Here is a 15,142-nt window from a genome sequence, read left to right as displayed (position 1 = left end):
TTACTGAAGATGCCTCCAATTCTCTTCTCATCCTATCCTCTCTCCCGACAACCCAGAAGTCTTCAAACCCTCAGGCTCATTGGCTGCCATATTCACAAGAGAAAACCATGTAATGAGCTTTCAGAAGCCAGGATAGGGCAATTCCTACACATCTCAGACCAATCTGGCCTACAATGTTAGGACCTTATCACCAAAGAATCCCCTCCCCCTGCCAAAAAAACACACAAAAAAACCTCTGGCCTTAACTCTGCCTGCAATTCCCTCAGCCTCCTAGGGCCAGCTTCTTTCTGCCCTCCCCCTCCCATACACAACAATCATTTCAGCCTCTACCAACCAGTCTTTGAAAACTACCTTAGTTCGGGGCTGGGGATTAAATCCAAGACCTTGTTTTGGGTGATAAACAAGTGTTCTACCACTAGATTCATTCCTAGGCTTCAATGTTCTTTTTTCCATTTCCTAAATATGCTAGGATGTAGAAACATCGTTTGGTGCTGTGCCCCTTTTGTATAAATTCTTCATGATCAAGCTTCCATTTTTAGAGCCAAGCATGGTAGCACATACCTTTCACTCTATGGAGACTGAGGTAGAAGGGTACAAGTTCAAGGTCTGAGACCTTTATAAAAGTAAACGAATAAAGCCTGATGGACACACCTTTAATCCCAGCACTTGGGAGGCAGAGGCAGGCAGATCTGTATGAATTGAAGGCCAGCCTGGTCTACATACCAAATGCCAGACCAGCCAGGGGCATATAGTGAGACTCAGTCTCAAAGGCCCTCCATTTTTTTTTTTTTTTTTATCACAAAAGGATCCTAAACCATGTCCCTCATACAGAAGCCACACACTCCATTTCTGAGTCTTTGTCAGTTACTTTGTGATCTGGTTTTAGCCATCCTGGTACCATAAAGAACGTTCCCACGAGCCACACCAGGGATCTGACCCTTCAGCTATGGAGTGAGTGTTGACCTGCTTGCTTAAATCAGGCCTTTCATGTGCTAGGCTCTCCTGCTCTCTTGGCTTCATGCCTCAGGTTTGCAGCTGAGCTCTTTGGGGTTCTGCTACTGTCCCCTCTCTCTTGCCAGGGAAGGGGACGATTTTCTCTTAAGTCAGCAACTCCTTAAAGAGATACCACCAGTCCAGAGCCCTGCCAGGCGTCTGCACCTGCTCCCCGGATGGCTCTAGCTGGATGCCCCTGCAGACATCTAGCTTCAAAATGGGCCAGTCTTGTCTCCCATTCTGCCCTAAATCTAAGTGTAGCTCCAAGATTCTCAGTGCCTCATCTTCAGACTGCCACCGCTGAAACAGTCTCCTGCCCAGCTGTTCTGCCTCCTGAGCTTATATGGTAGCTCAGTAATAGAGTCTCTCCTGTGCTACATCACCATTTTTTTTTCCTCACTTTAAAATTTTTTATCATGCTATAAATGTATGTCCATCTGTGTCATTATCTACACTGTGTTTGGCTGCCTGTTCAGAAGTCACGTCAGGTCCCCTGGAGCTGGAGTTACAGGTGCTTATGAGTCCTCCACTCCCAACATGGGTTCTGGGATTTGAACTCAGGTCCTTTGGAGTAAGAGCAAGTGTTCTTAATCACAGAGCCGTCTCTTACCCTAAATATTTATTATATATAATATATTAACATATATATTATATATGAATGTTTTGCTTGTTATATGTCTGAGTACTGCATACATGTCTGATAGCCACAAAGTCCAGAGGAGAGTGTTGGATTCCCTGAAACTGGAATTGTAGACAGCTGTTAGCTGTCATGTTTGTGATGGACTAAACCTGGTCCCCTGAAAGAACAGCAAGTGTTCTTTTTTGTTTGTTTTGTTTTTGAGACAGGGTTTCTCTGTGTAGCCCAGGCTGTCCTGTAACTCATTTTGTAGATCAGGCTGACCTGAAACTCAGAGATCCACCTGCCTCTGCCTCCCAAGTGCTGATATTAAATTCATGGGCCACCACTGTCTGGCTGGCAAGGTTTTTAACCTCAAAGTTCTCTCTAGCCCCACCACACCTAAAAAAATCCTAGTTCAACAAACAATAAATAAACAAAAAGAACTTAAGGTATGTGTGATAATGGCCTCAAGAGAAAAGTGAACATTTTTAATCCCAGCATTCAGTTGAAGCAGGTGGATCACTCTCTGAAATCAAGGCCAGCCTGGTCTACATAGAGAGTAGAATTCCAGGCAAACAAGGGCTACATAGTTACATAGTGAGACTTCATCACACACACACACACACACACACACACACACACACACACACACAAAGCCACACCTTGCATGTACAAGGCTCTGGGTTAGACCCCTAGCACCTCAAAGGAGGAGGATAAAAAGGAAAAAACAAGGGTCGGGGGAGTGAGGAAAAGAGAGTAGTAGATGTGGTGGCTAAATCTGTAATCCCAGCACTCAAACAGGAAGGACTGTAAAACATTTGAGGTCAAGGCCAGGAATGATCATGCACACCTTTGATCCCAGCCCTGAGGAAGTAGAGGCAGGTAGATTTCTGAGTTTCAGGCCAGTCGGGTCTACACAGAGTTCCAGGGAAGCCAGGACTACACATTGAGACCCTACCTCAAAACAGAAACAAAAACAGATAAACGTGAATGTATCCCTTAACCACCTAAGATCTTCAAAGGCCAAGAAAGCCTTCCTCTGTCTTTCCCCACCCTATCTCTAACACTGTGGTCCACACCCAAGCACAAAATCTTTCTCTCACACACACCCTTAGGGTTTATTTACCCTCCTGAATGTTTTACATTCTCCAAACTCACATGAGCAGCAGGTCCTCACCTCCCTTAGCAAATCTCCCTCCCTAACAAACCATTAGGCTGCCCCCAACTACAGCCAGTTTCTCTCCTTTTCTGTGAAGTGTTTTTTGTTTGTGGTTTTGTTTTGTTTTTTTTCTAAACAGGCTTTCTCTTGTAGTCCTGGCTGTCCTGAAAGTCACTCTTTAGACCAAGCTGGCCTTGAACTCACACAGAGATTTGCCTGTGTCTGCCTCCCACATGCTGGAACTGAAGTCATGTGCCACTGCGTGCCCTGATCTGTGAAATTATTGGTTTTTGTTGGTTTTTTTTTTTTTTTTTTTGGAGGGGGAGGTGGTTGGGATAGGGTTTCTCTGTGTAGGCCTGGCTGTCTTGGATCTTGCTCTGTAGACCATGAAAGTGTTATCAGGAGCTCTGCACCAGGCTCATATCTTGGCACCACCACCCCCTAACACACACTGTAAACTAAGCTACTTCAGGCTGCCGGGCAAGCACTCAACACACTCAGTCTCCTTGCTTCTGTCTCCTGTGCCTCCAGTCCCTGCAGAGGGGTGTCAGCAAGCCTGTGCAGAAGTGACAGAACATGCTCCCAGTCCCCGAGTGCCATCCCCACCTGCCTCCTGCTCACCTGGACTCTGAGCCGGACTTATCGGGGAGGCTCATATCCAGTGTTTCCTGGAGCTGTTGTTGAAGTTTCTGTTCCTGCTCAGGGGGCCTTTTGCGAGCTGCAGCCAGCCATAGCTTAGGACCCTCCTCGTCACTGGAGTCCCTGGAGAAACCAACCATCTCAATGCCCCACAAATATCCTGGAAGAAGGGCATTATTTCCACTGTCCCCACATACTGCAGCCTCCCTCACCCCTAAAAGACTCACAGCTCCAGATCCAGGTGCCCCTGGTTGGAGAGGGGAGATGCACACAAAGAACAGGTGTTGTCCAGGAGACGAAAACAGGTAGGACAGTAGAGCCCTAGAGGAGGCCAGGAGAAAAGGGGGCTTGAGCTAACCCCTCACACCCTGTGATCCCTAGCTTTTGGCCTTCCTCCCTATTCCAGCCCTGGAAGGGCCATCCTTACCAAGTTTGAACACCAGGAAACTGCTGTAGCACCCCTTACTCCTAAGTTAATCGAGAAGATTCTGGGGGAAAGGAGCTACCTGAAGGCTCTATGTAAATACCAAGATGCATAGCAATTAAGCTACATGAGAAGATTCATAGTAGTTGAGCAATGTAAATGAGAAGATGCATAGTAATGGTGGGACATATAAAGGTATAGGAGAATTCTGTAAAGGAAGAACTGTGGTTGATCGTCTGTGCAAGAAGCATGAGTCCCTTAAGCACATGGGTGCTCACCTTTGCAGCCTGGAGTACTGCAGGACACAAAGTTCTCCATGCCCTCTTTATCTTCAGACTTCCCACAGCCCAAGCAATAGGGCTGATGCACCAGAAGAGGGCTGAGCAACGGACTTAGGCAAGGGCACCTTAGAAAAAGAGTCACAGATGTCAAGCTCAGCTCGCCTGCCTTTCCCATGCCTGCACCAACCGATAAAGGAGAGGGAGACCTTGCCCCAACCTCCATTTTTCTGACTATAGCAACTGGCGTTTCATTGCCCAGTCCCCACTCTTCTTCCTCTTTCCATTCCCTCCTCTCTCTCTCAAGAATCTTTAGATCTTTGGGGATGGAAAGATGGTCAGTGGTTAAAATCACTTGTTGCTCTTGCAGAAGACCTGGGTTTGGTTCCCAGCACCTGAATGATGGCTCACAGACATTCTTACCTCCAGTTCCAGGGATCCAGTATTTTCTTCTGATGCCTACAGGCACCAGGCATGCACTTGGTATACATACTTTGCAGGTAGGCAACACACACACACATTTAAAAAAAAAAATTCTTCTCCTGGGGCTGGAAAGATGGGCCAAGCAGTTAAGAGCATTGGCTAGTCTGCTGTTCTTTCAGAGACCCAGGCTTCAATTCTCAGGACACACATAGTGGTTTGTAACATCTGGAACTTCAGTCCAAAGGGATCCGATGGCTTTTTGTGGCCTCTGTGGCACTGCATGCACACAGAGCACCAATGTGCATGCAGACAGAGCATCCATACATACAATAAAAGCAAATAAAACATTTCTGAAAATAAAATTCTTGTCCTTAATTCTCCCTCCAGGACAGGAAAGTTATGGGTTGAATACCCTCCGCAACCAAACTTTTTGTCACTTGGGAGGCACTCATTTTGAACTCTGGTTCCTTTTCTGTCTATTGTCACCCCATCCCTACAGGAAGCACAGTAGACTCACCGGATGGCTAGCACCTGGAGGACACTCATGTGGCCCTGGTCAGCTGCCCGTCGGGTCACTGCTCGTTGTACTACAGCCACCCTGTTGGTTCGGTGACTCAGAAGCAAGTTGTAGAGGTAGGAGATCCTTTCCTGGAAGGGTAGTGCCCAGCATGGGACACATGATGCTGGCCATTGGCCTTGGCATGCCCACCCCCACTCCTTGCCTGTCTTTTCCTTCTAACTCCTGTGACTCTCAAGGCTTAACTCAAATGACTATTCCTCCAGGCAGCCATCTGGCCCTCCACAAGTGAAGTAAACCACTTCTCCCCTGCTTTCCATGTCTGCTTTCCATCTTTATTAATCCCTTAATAAAACCTTTATTTTTTTTTTAAGTGATAATGTTTCATTAAAAGCCTATCTTCCTGGGGCAGGAGATGGCTCATCAGTTAACAGTGTGTATTACTCTTCTAGAAGACCCCAGTTCAATTCCCAGCACCCACATCAGGCAGCTCACAACTGGTTGTAACTCCAGTTCTAGGAGATCCACCCACAAACACATGGAATACACTCACAGGAAAAAAAAAAAAAAAGAATATACATATTATTAAAAAAATTTTAAGTAAAAGAAATTAATCTACTTTAAATGCTTGTGTGTTAGCCTGACCAGACTGTCTCCTTCGTCTTGCCTCCGTGGAGCCCCTTCACAGTGACTGTCACACAGTACACCTCAGTTGTCCCACTGCCCTAACCGCTGTGGTTTTAGCAAAGCCTTGGAGGCAAGATGCACCTCAGAAAGCCCTGGCTCTAAGGCCATCATTCCTCCTGGATCCCATCTAAGGACCAGAGAACCTGAGGGCCAGGTCTTTGTTCTGGGCTCCAGTAGAGGGGTAAAGATTGGGGCTGCCAAGGACTCCAGTACCCTCAAAGCCAAGACAGCCACAAGTTAGTGTCAGGGCAATAGCAGAGAGCTACTAGCCATGCAGCCCTCACCTGTTCCCTGCCGGGGTAATAGCAGGCACAGATGACACGCCGCAGCCTGCTGACATAGCTGCCAAACAGAGTGAGGAAGAAGCACAGGCCGTACATGACACCTGGGAGCACAGCACACATGAGCGCCACTGCTGCCCGAGGCACCAGCCACACTCCATCTCCACATGCTCCCCTCCCATCTCCACTCTCAGGTGAGTACCAATAGCGATGGAACTGTTGGCATCTGGTTCTGAGGGATGCAGGAGGCAGCGTCGGGACAATATACTGATGTTGCCTTGTTGCAGAATGTCGAAAGCTGACACCAGGTCACGGTAAATATTCCCTGAGTAGCCCGTCCCTTCCACCTTTATAGACACCAGCACAGGGCCTGGCACAAAGACACTGTGAGGGAATGGCCCAGTCTCTGCCACCTTTCGCAGGCTGGAAACTAGAGCCAGGCAGATCGCAAACATGACCCCCACACCCCATTTCTGACCCCTCATCTCTGCTCAGGTGCCCCATAAGGTGCCTGGAGGTCCAGCCTCTGTCCTAACACCACAGCCCACTCGGCTGGCACTGCCATAATCTTCATAACCATCCAGAAACGGTGAACTATTGGCTGAAAGCCGACTTCTTTTTCCTCTGTTTTTAGAGAAAGGGTATCACTGTATAGCCTGGTCACTCAAGCCTGCTGCCTCCGCCTTCCAAATGCAGAGATTACAGGGACGGACCCAGGCTTATTGTTGTGCTTTACTGTTTGTACTGAGTTTCAATTGTTTGTTTTTCCCTTTATTTATTCATTTATTATTAGTGTGTATTTGAGTGTGTGTGTGTTTGTGCATGTATGTGTGTGTATGGCTGGGGGGCATGTGTGCCACAGCCCATGTGTGGAGGTTAGACGACCACTTTGTGGATTCAGTTCTCTCCTTCCACATTTTCAAGGGTTTTGAGGATTGAACGCAAGTCAAGCCTTCGTGGCATCTTGTCTTTGGATTTTTTCTTTCTTTTGTTCTTTGTGTTCTGATACACAAATTTGGGTTAAATATATTCCTTGTGACACGGTCTTAATCTTGGGTCAAGAAGGTGCTAAACAAAAATAGTCTCACTTCCTACTGTGACCCAGAGAGCAGCCATTGCTCTATTGTTCAGATGAGCTCTGAGATGTTAAACAATTTGTCCTTTGTGTGTGGGTGTGTGCTGGGAGTTGAACCTGGGGCACTGTGCATGAGGCTTTGTCCCCAGCTCCCAAGCAACTTACTCAAAATCACCTCCTGATAAAGGACAGGGCTGGGATTTGAACCCAAGCCAGGTTCAAAGCCTATGCCTTTATGCTATATTCTTGACCCAGATAGGAGGCAGAGGCTGGAGGAGTGATGGCAGTGACAGGAAGCTGTACAGAGTTCCCTAGGAGAAGGCCCCAGAGAGGAGGACGTATGGGGTGAGCGGGCACAGAGGGAGGGTGGGCACTCACTGCGAGCTATAATCTCTCCCTGGAGGTGGTGCCGGGCCAGGTCAAGTACCCAGAAGACAGCATAGTCCAGAAAGACCAGGAGTAGCATGAGGAGAAGATGGCGGGCAAAGTCAAAGGTCTCCAATATACAAAAAATCTGCTCCCATCGGGACAGAAAAATGGAGCCTGAAGGAGCAAGTGGTCAGTCAGGAGTGTGCTCCTCAATTCTCCTGCCCACAGTCCCAGCTCTTAGGGAGGTGCCTGCTCTCATCAAGTTCAACTTAATTGCTTACCCAGAAGACAAAAAGGAAAGAGACTGTGAGGACCAGCAAAAGTGGGGATCGCTTTTTAGGGGTAGGGCCTTCATGGTCATATGAAAAGCCTTGCAGCTTTCCCTGGGACCAGCAGCCTGTACTGGAACCCCTCTGCCCATCAGTATATTGTCCCGAGGGAGGCTTTTACTCCTCCCTCTCAGGCAGTCTTCCTTTCCATATTAGCATGGCCACTCCTCCTGCCTTCACCACAGAAAGCCTTCCCAACCTTATTCATTGCTCCATATTGTTTCCTGTGTCAGCCTGAAGTCATCTTTCCTCCCTCTGGCCTCCTATGCTGCAAAATGCTCAGAGACATGGGGCCGAGGAAGGCCTGGGCTACCCCGAAGCCCTTCCTTTCTAGCCTTAGCACCCTCACCTGGCTGGATGTAGTGTCTGGCCTCATGAGAACTGAGTGGCAGCACTGTAGGCATCCCTGCCACAGAGCGCACCGCCTCCATCTGCAGGAAGCGGCTGGTGATATAGATGTTGTCAAAATTGTCCCAATTCAGGTAACAGTACCGGTACCACACGGCTCTGAGGAGAAGCGCATATGAGATTCCTCGGCTCTCTTTACCAGACCTCCAGGTACCCCAAACAATGCTGCCCTGCCACCCTCTCCCCCAGGATGCCATGGATGGACAGCCCCAGAGCCCGTCTCTCCCTCAGGCCCCAGGAGCCCCTCACTGGAGGTAGAGAAGCGCAAAGAGCAGAGGCGTGGTGTAGCCCATCAGGGCCAGGACCTCCCTGGCCCTGTGCAGCTTCATGCTGACGGCCTCCTGAAGGTCCAAAGCCACCTGGGACAGGCTCCGAGAGGCATTGAGGTCCACAGAGAAGTAGTGGGTGGCTGTCATGTTGAATTCAAACTCACGGCGCACCCGGTCAAGCAGCTGTATCACGGCTGGGACCAGCAGGGTCAGAGGAGACATGAACCAGGATAGTTAGGAGGGCAGAGCTGCCATGGGGTGGGGGGCTGTGCTGGCCCAGAAGTTGCAGGACTCACAAATCAGCTAGAGCTGGTCCAGGCCCCAGACCTAGACTAGCAAAGAGTCTGACACACAATGTTAGACATCGCCTAGGGCTTATGCTCCATCACGAGTGAGCCATGACTCTGGTGGGAGGCCCTGTTTCTCCCAGTGTGCATGACCTACGTATGCTTGGGCAGGAGGCCCTGGTCCTCACAGATTCTGTTCTGAAGTCTTGTGTGAGGCACCTCCCACGTTCACTCGGCCTCAGTTTCTCAATAAGCTCAACTTAGACATTAGTCTGGGTGACCCTGCAAAGTCCTTTCCTGCTCTTGCATTCTCACATATGGACCAGGAGACTTCAGCTGCCGGTGGGCATGGTAAGGTGAGGATAGTGGATAGATAGAAAGCACTGGCAGGGGCCTAACGGAGTCACTCACGGATGCTGATGGTCTTTCGCAGGAAGACTTGGATGTAGGTGGGGATGACACAGAACATCTGGACCACTGAGAATCAGGAGGAGCAGAGATGTAGCCTGCCCACCCACCTCCAGGACCTTCCTCTCTCTACCTTACCCATTGTGTTCTCCTAGCATCAGTCTTTTCTTGTCCACCTTCCCCTCACTGACTCCAGCAACCTTATGAACTCCACACTCAGTGCCCCTTGTGTGAACTCCACACTCTGCACCGCCCACCCTTCTGACAGATCCTGCATTCTCACACCCCATTTCAGCCCCACGTCTATGCCCCCCTGCAAGGAGCCCCTGACTTTCTCACAGCTGGCAAGTCCACAGAGCACCAGTTTAAAGGGCATGAGCACGTAGCACAGGTGATGGGCGTGGGGCACGACCTTCATACAGTTGTCCTTGGCATCATCAAACACCCGAGCGCATTTTATGTATGGGTTTCCCAGCTCTGAGTTGCACACGTCACCGATGTGAAGGAACCAAAACCACACATTCCGAAGGGACCTGGCTGGGAACAGCTGTGCAGTCAGTGCTCTGGGTAGGAGTCCACCAGCCTTTCTCAGTGGGTTGGGTAACACCAACCAACCCAACATTTGTCAATGGTGATTAGATGTGCTGTGTGAGGGGAGAGCTGAGCAGGCCTGGAGAAGCAGTTGGATAAGATGATGGCGGTATTTTGACCTCCCAAACCAGACATCCAACACACTTACCTACATGCTTCACACCATCCATGATGGACCGGAAGAACCTGCGTACCCGGTCAGCCACCACTTTGGCCCTTTGGGCAATAGCTTTAATCTTGGTCAGAGCACCTGAGGGACAAAGGGCAACATTGCGGTGGGCCTCTTCTTCCAGGAGCTGATTCTCACCATTTCCTGGGGGTGGGGTGGGGTGGAGGGAGGTGAGTAGAGGGAGCTATCAGAGCGGTTAGGGAGCCTAGGTGCTGGGGTGTGAAAATAATCAGGTAGAGGAAGAGGCTGGAAGGCAAGGGATTTAGCTGGACTGGAAAGTGGCCTTCCAGGCTCAGCCACTCTTAGGGTCAGACAGCGAGGGATTAAGCTAAAGGGCAGAAGAGCTCACAGGAGCCAGTGGTGGGCTGGGTGGACCTTACTGACAAGGGGCTGCCTGGCTTGCTCCAGCACTTCAGCAGTCTGGTTCAGTGCCAGCTCTGCCCCACAAGCCACAGCTTCACTGGCGCGGGTGAAATTGCGCAGGGTGTTGGCACAAGGCCCTTGCAGCACCAGCCCAAAGGCGGCCACCAACAGCAGCATCCGGCCCTGCCCTAGGGAAACAGCTCATCACAGCCCAGGACCCCAGCCTCAAGGCAGCCATTAATCCTTCATATGAGGTTTTAGAATACTTTCCTCCCTGCCCCAGCCCTGCTTTGTCCTGCCCCCAGACTGCCAGGCTCACTGGAGAAGGACTGTGGAAGCAGCAGGAAGACAGTAGCACGGACCTGGCGTGAGAACCCCATGCCCAGACTAAGGAAGGCAGCCAAAGTGACCGTGGTCACCAGGCAGCCATAGGGGCTGCGTCCCTCCACCAGAAGCTCCAGGAGCCCATAGGCTGTGGCCAAGGACAAACCCAGGGTAAAGCCACCCATGCTTCGGACCACAGCCCGTGCCATGCTGTGCCCCTCCTCCCTGGAGGGCCACTCTATATCAGTTTTAGACATGGCTGCTGGGACCAAATGCCAGTGCGTCTCCAGGAGAGGCCTCCAGATTCTATAGACCCCGGAATTCTTCATTCTGTTCTAAGGTTCTGCCAGGCTGTATCATAGGTGTGTCTCAGAACCCATTATCCAGTTCTGAGGGCTCACAGAGCTGAAGGACACAGGCCAGTCTTGGGCTGTGCGTGAAGCAAAGCATACAGGCAGCCTCTCTTTTCTCTCATCAGAATTTCACAGCCTGGGAATCTTTGGAGAGACTTCTGGGATGAAAGCAGTTCTGGGGCATGGGCTCCTGGACATTACACAGCATCAGAATGGAGCGGGAGGGCAGCAGAAGAAAGCACCCCACACCAGTGAGACAACCCTCAGATTCCTGCCCCTTCTCAGCATCCCTCAGGCTTCTCTTGTCCTTTCCCCTCCATTTTGGGGCCCTCCAACCTTTGTCCATTTTGCTCTCCCTATAACCCAGTCCTCTTTTTTCCTCCAGTCTTGCCTTATTCTTCAGGATCCCTCATCTCTTCTATTCTTCAGGATCTCCCTCATCCCACATCCCTGCTACTAGGCTTTCCCAGCATCTGATCATCTTAAAATCTCCAAGCTTGGGACTGGCCAAGCTTGGAGATGGCTCAGTGGTTAAGAGCACTGGCTGCTCTTCCAGAGGTCCTGAGTTCAATTCCCAGCACCCACATGGTAGCTTACAACCATCTATGATGAAATCCGATTCCCTCTCTGGCATGCAGGTGAAGAGCACTTACTGCTCTCCCAGAGAGCCTGAGTCCAACACGCACACCAGGAAGCTCACAGTTGTAACTGTAGCTCCAGGTGACTCAACACCCTTTGACCACCTGTAGAAATAAACTCAGGTGGGTGCACACACACACTCATAAATAAATATAAAGTGGGGGTTTTGGCTTGTTTTTTTTGAGACAAGTTTTCTCTGAGTAGCCTTGGCTGTCCTGGAGTCACTAGATAGACCAGGCTGGCCTCGAACTCACAGAGGCCTTCCTAATTCTGCCTGCCCATTGCTGGGAGTGTTTTTAACCTCAGTGAACCTCATTGAGCCAGAAGAAGAGGCTATGAGCTGAACTGTCCCTCTTTCAGCGGTGCAGAGGCTTCTCCACTGGGGTCTTCCAGTTTCCTGGAGCCGGTTCCAATGGCGCCAGCAGAGGGAGTTCCCCGCCACTGCTTTCCTGCTAGGAGCAGGGACTGGTGGGCTCCTGGCCATAGGCAAGTTTGGGAGCAGAAGGGTAGGGTGGGGCAGGGCTGGAACTATGAGTTGACTTATGGCTTCACACTGTTCCTTCAGGTCTCTTTCAGCTCCTGGTGAACCCCATGAACATTTATGAGGAGCAGAAGATGGTGGCATTATATGGCTTGGCAAGTTAGTAGTGGGTAAAGCTGGGCATCAGGGGCCTTGACCTTGCTTCTTCTGTACCCCAAGTCTATGACTTCAGCCTCCTTTTACATGTAGAAAAGGAAGTCAGGAGCAGAGGAGAGGCCAAACTTACACCTTTTTAACCTGTTCTGTTGACCCCTGTGGCACACTTCCTATTTTTCTTGAGTAACCCAGTTCATTCATTCATTCATTTATTCATTCATTCATTCATTTCTTATCTACTGAGGATTCAGAAGTAAACAAAGTTAACAAGTACAAGCCATTTTTTTGGAGTTTACAATTAAAAAAAAAAAAAAAAAGTCATGCATAACCCCAGAACTTATAAGGCTAAGGCAGGAGAATTGCCACAAATTCAAGATCAGCCTGGCCCACAGAGTATTTCTAGGCCTGTCTGGACTGCCAAGTAATGTTCTGCTTCAAAAACTAGAAACCACGCAACCTACCAGTGTGAGACAATGAAACTCTAAGGAAACACAGTAGATGGCAGAAGAGGAAGGAAAGGGTTGGGGTCAACCCTAACCCTGTCAGGAAAGACTTCTAGAGCTGACCTTTGAATTGAGACATTTGTTTTGGGAGGTATTGGGCTGCAGGAAAAGGAAGGCTGAGAAGGGCAGTGTAAAAGTGGGTAAACCTCAGAGAAAGCTTATCATCCCACAGAAAAAGTTCATGAAAGGACTATGGTGGTTTATGCCGGCAATCACACAGCCTAGGGTTCCAGGACCGCCTGGACTGTAAGACCTCGTCTCAAAAAAACCCATAAACACACCAGACCAAAAGAGATAAAGAAAACACAAACAGTGGTGTCGGGGCTTGAGAATTCCAGCTGCTCCACTCAGTGCCCTCTCACAGCTCTAGAGTTGTCAGCGGTGGCAAGTACTTATAACCCAGCAGTCGGGAGGCTGAGGCAGGAACACTGTACATTTGAAACTAACCTGGACTATATATTAAGACTTATCTCAAAGGGCTGGAGGGATGGCTCAGGAGTTAAGAGCACTTGTTGCTCTTGCAGAGCACCTGGGTTCAGTTCCCAGCACCTACATGGAAAATTTACAAACACCTGAAACTCAGTTGCATGGCGTCTGACATGTTCTTCCGACCTCCGTAGGCACTAACGCCACACATGGGGAACATGCAAGCAAAATACTCATATATATGCAACAAAATAAATATGTCTAATTTTTGTTGTTTGTTGCATTTTGCATGACAGGTTGAGGGCTGGAGAGATGGTTCAGAGGTTAAGAGCACTGTCTGCTCTTCTGGAGATCCTGAGTTCAATTCCCACCAAACACATGGTGGCTTGCAAGACAGTGTTTCTCTGTTGTAACCTTGGCTGACCTGGGACTCACTTGGTGGACCAAGGCTGGCCTTGAACTCAGAGATCTGCTAGGGTCTACCCTGCTAGTGCTGGGACTAAAGGTGTACACCACTACCACTCAGCTTCCTATTTTTTTAAAGACTTTTTTTTTAAAGGCTTTATTTCAAACAAAATAAAACACCAATAAGAGTTCTTCAGTCTTTTCATTCTCTTTGGCTAGAGATTTTGGATTTTTTTTTTTTTTTTTAAGTTTTAAAGAAAGAAAAGTCTTTCTTTTTTTTTTTTTTCTCTCTCTCTTTCTTTCTTTCTTTTGGTTTTTCGAGACAGGGTTTCTCTGTGTAGCTCTGGCTGTCCTGGACTCACTTTGTCGATCAGGCTGGCCTCAAACTCCCAGAGCCCTGCCTGCCTGCCTCTGTCTCCTAGCGATGGGACCAAAGGTGAGCACCACCTTGCTCACTAGGTGGTTTTTGCTTGCAAGAGGCCAGACATCACGTCTCCATGCATTCATTTCAGACACCAGGAAGAAACACCTTTTCCCCTGACCCCCTTCAGGAACCAGGAAAACTTGCCAGCAGGCATTTCACATCTTTTTTTTTTTTTTTTTTTTTTTTTAACAGTAGCTGATGCTTTTTCCCAATCTGTCCCAACCTGGGGCGTTTTAATTCATGTCACTATTTTATTGAACACATAGAGTTTTGGTCATAAGGCCAAGACTACATAGACTGTTCCTGTGTGACTACTGCACCCATGTTCTGCAGACCACTTTTCACTCAGACATGGAGAAGCCCCTGGGCGCTGACTAGTTAGGACTTATTTTGAGGGGTAAAGGGTTCTGTCTACCTCACATCAGGACTTCAGGCTTCCAGGCTTCTTACATGTCACCTCTCCTTGCTGCTGCAGCCTGCCACACCTCAGTCTGCCCTTACCCCTATATCCTGCCGTGAGAAAGAGATTCAGCTTCTCCTCCTCTTGTTTCTCCTCTGCCTTCCCTTTCTATTGCAGCTTTGTTTGCATTCTCTCATAGTTTCATGTATGCATATAGTGAATTTTAGTCTCTTTCTCTCTTTTTTTTCCTTCGGAGACCCTGTCTCTCAGATCCCTATCCCTCTCTCTGCGTGCTGAAATTAAGGGCTTGTTCTACCATGTTTGCATTTTAAACCCTCTCTCCCTGCCCCCCAAGCCTTTCTTTCCAGTAAGTCTTCCCCCTCCTTTCATGGTTTTCTTTTGTATGTGACCTACTGCATTTAACTAGAATTGCTTGAGCTATTGGATAGGAAGTTATTTACTGGAGCAAGGGAAATCTGTCAATAGCGACACTATCCCTCAGGCCCCTCCCCCAGCTCCCACTCCTCCACCCTGCACCCTCCCCCACCTAGACAAGATCTCAGATAGCCTAGGCTTGAACTCCTAATACCCTGTTGACACCAGTGTGTCTCATCATTCCTGGCTTCCTCTGTGTTTCTTCAGATGTCAGAAAGCAGAAAGGAAGAATTAGAGGAAAAGGGACAAAACCTTTCTTTTTATAATGGGGAGGGAGTCAAAGCCTTAAGTCACCAATGCTTTTATAA

At 49.0% G+C, this 15,142-nt stretch overlaps 2 protein-coding genes across 2 annotated transcripts in view; one reads left to right on the top strand and one right to left on the bottom strand.

Moving 5' to 3' along the window:
• Window positions 1-3,388: 3,388 nt before the first annotated feature.
• Window positions 3,389-10,869, bottom strand: Dcst2 (DC-STAMP domain containing 2). Its single transcript, XM_055622444.1, has 14 exons — window positions 10,608-10,869; window positions 10,306-10,476; window positions 9,905-10,006; window positions 9,505-9,702; window positions 9,169-9,234; window positions 8,451-8,664; window positions 8,143-8,300; window positions 7,474-7,638; window positions 6,223-6,390; window positions 6,024-6,124; window positions 5,053-5,183; window positions 4,113-4,240; window positions 3,638-3,731; window positions 3,389-3,533 (listed from the first exon to the last, which is right to left on the bottom strand). The coding sequence occupies exons 1-14, from the start codon at window positions 10,867-10,869 to the stop codon at window positions 3,389-3,391; spliced, it is 2,103 nt and encodes a 700-aa protein (XP_055478419.1).
• Window positions 10,868-15,142, top strand: part of Dcst1 (DC-STAMP domain containing 1) — a 16,956-nt gene continuing 12,681 nt past the window's right edge. Inside the window, exons 1-4 of the mRNA XM_055622434.1 lie at window positions 10,868-10,907; window positions 11,016-11,216; window positions 11,965-12,090; window positions 12,170-12,244. Coding sequence (XP_055478409.1) covers window positions 10,868-10,907; window positions 11,016-11,216; window positions 11,965-12,090; window positions 12,170-12,244 — 442 coding nt within the window. The remainder of the gene's footprint in view (window positions 10,908-11,015; window positions 11,217-11,964; window positions 12,091-12,169; window positions 12,245-15,142) is intronic.

This window comes from Psammomys obesus, unplaced genomic scaffold, assembly GCF_907164565.1.
Source record: "Psammomys obesus unplaced genomic scaffold, mPsaObe1.curated_primary_1811, whole genome shotgun sequence".
In the NCBI taxonomy this organism is placed as follows: domain Eukaryota; kingdom Metazoa; phylum Chordata; class Mammalia; order Rodentia; family Muridae; genus Psammomys; species Psammomys obesus.
Note: the sequence above shows the minus strand (reverse complement) of the source record. Positions and strands in the feature narration are given on the sequence as shown.

What these genes read in the sequence shown, in the direction of transcription:
- Dcst2 (XM_055622444.1), bottom strand. Translation starts at nt 10,869, where the DNA reads ATGTCTAAAACTGATATAGAGTGGCCCTCCAGGGAGGAGGGGCACAGC. An exon ending in GCTCTGTGGACTTGCCAGCT is followed by an intron (nt 9,235 to 9,504) that starts GTGAGAAAGTCA and finishes CCTGATTCTCAG; the next exon opens with TGGTCCAGATGTTCTGTGTC. An exon ending in CAACAGTTCCATCGCTATTG is followed by an intron (nt 6,125 to 6,222) that starts GTACTCACCTGA and finishes CTGTGCTCCCAG; the next exon opens with GTGTCATGTACGGCCTGTGC.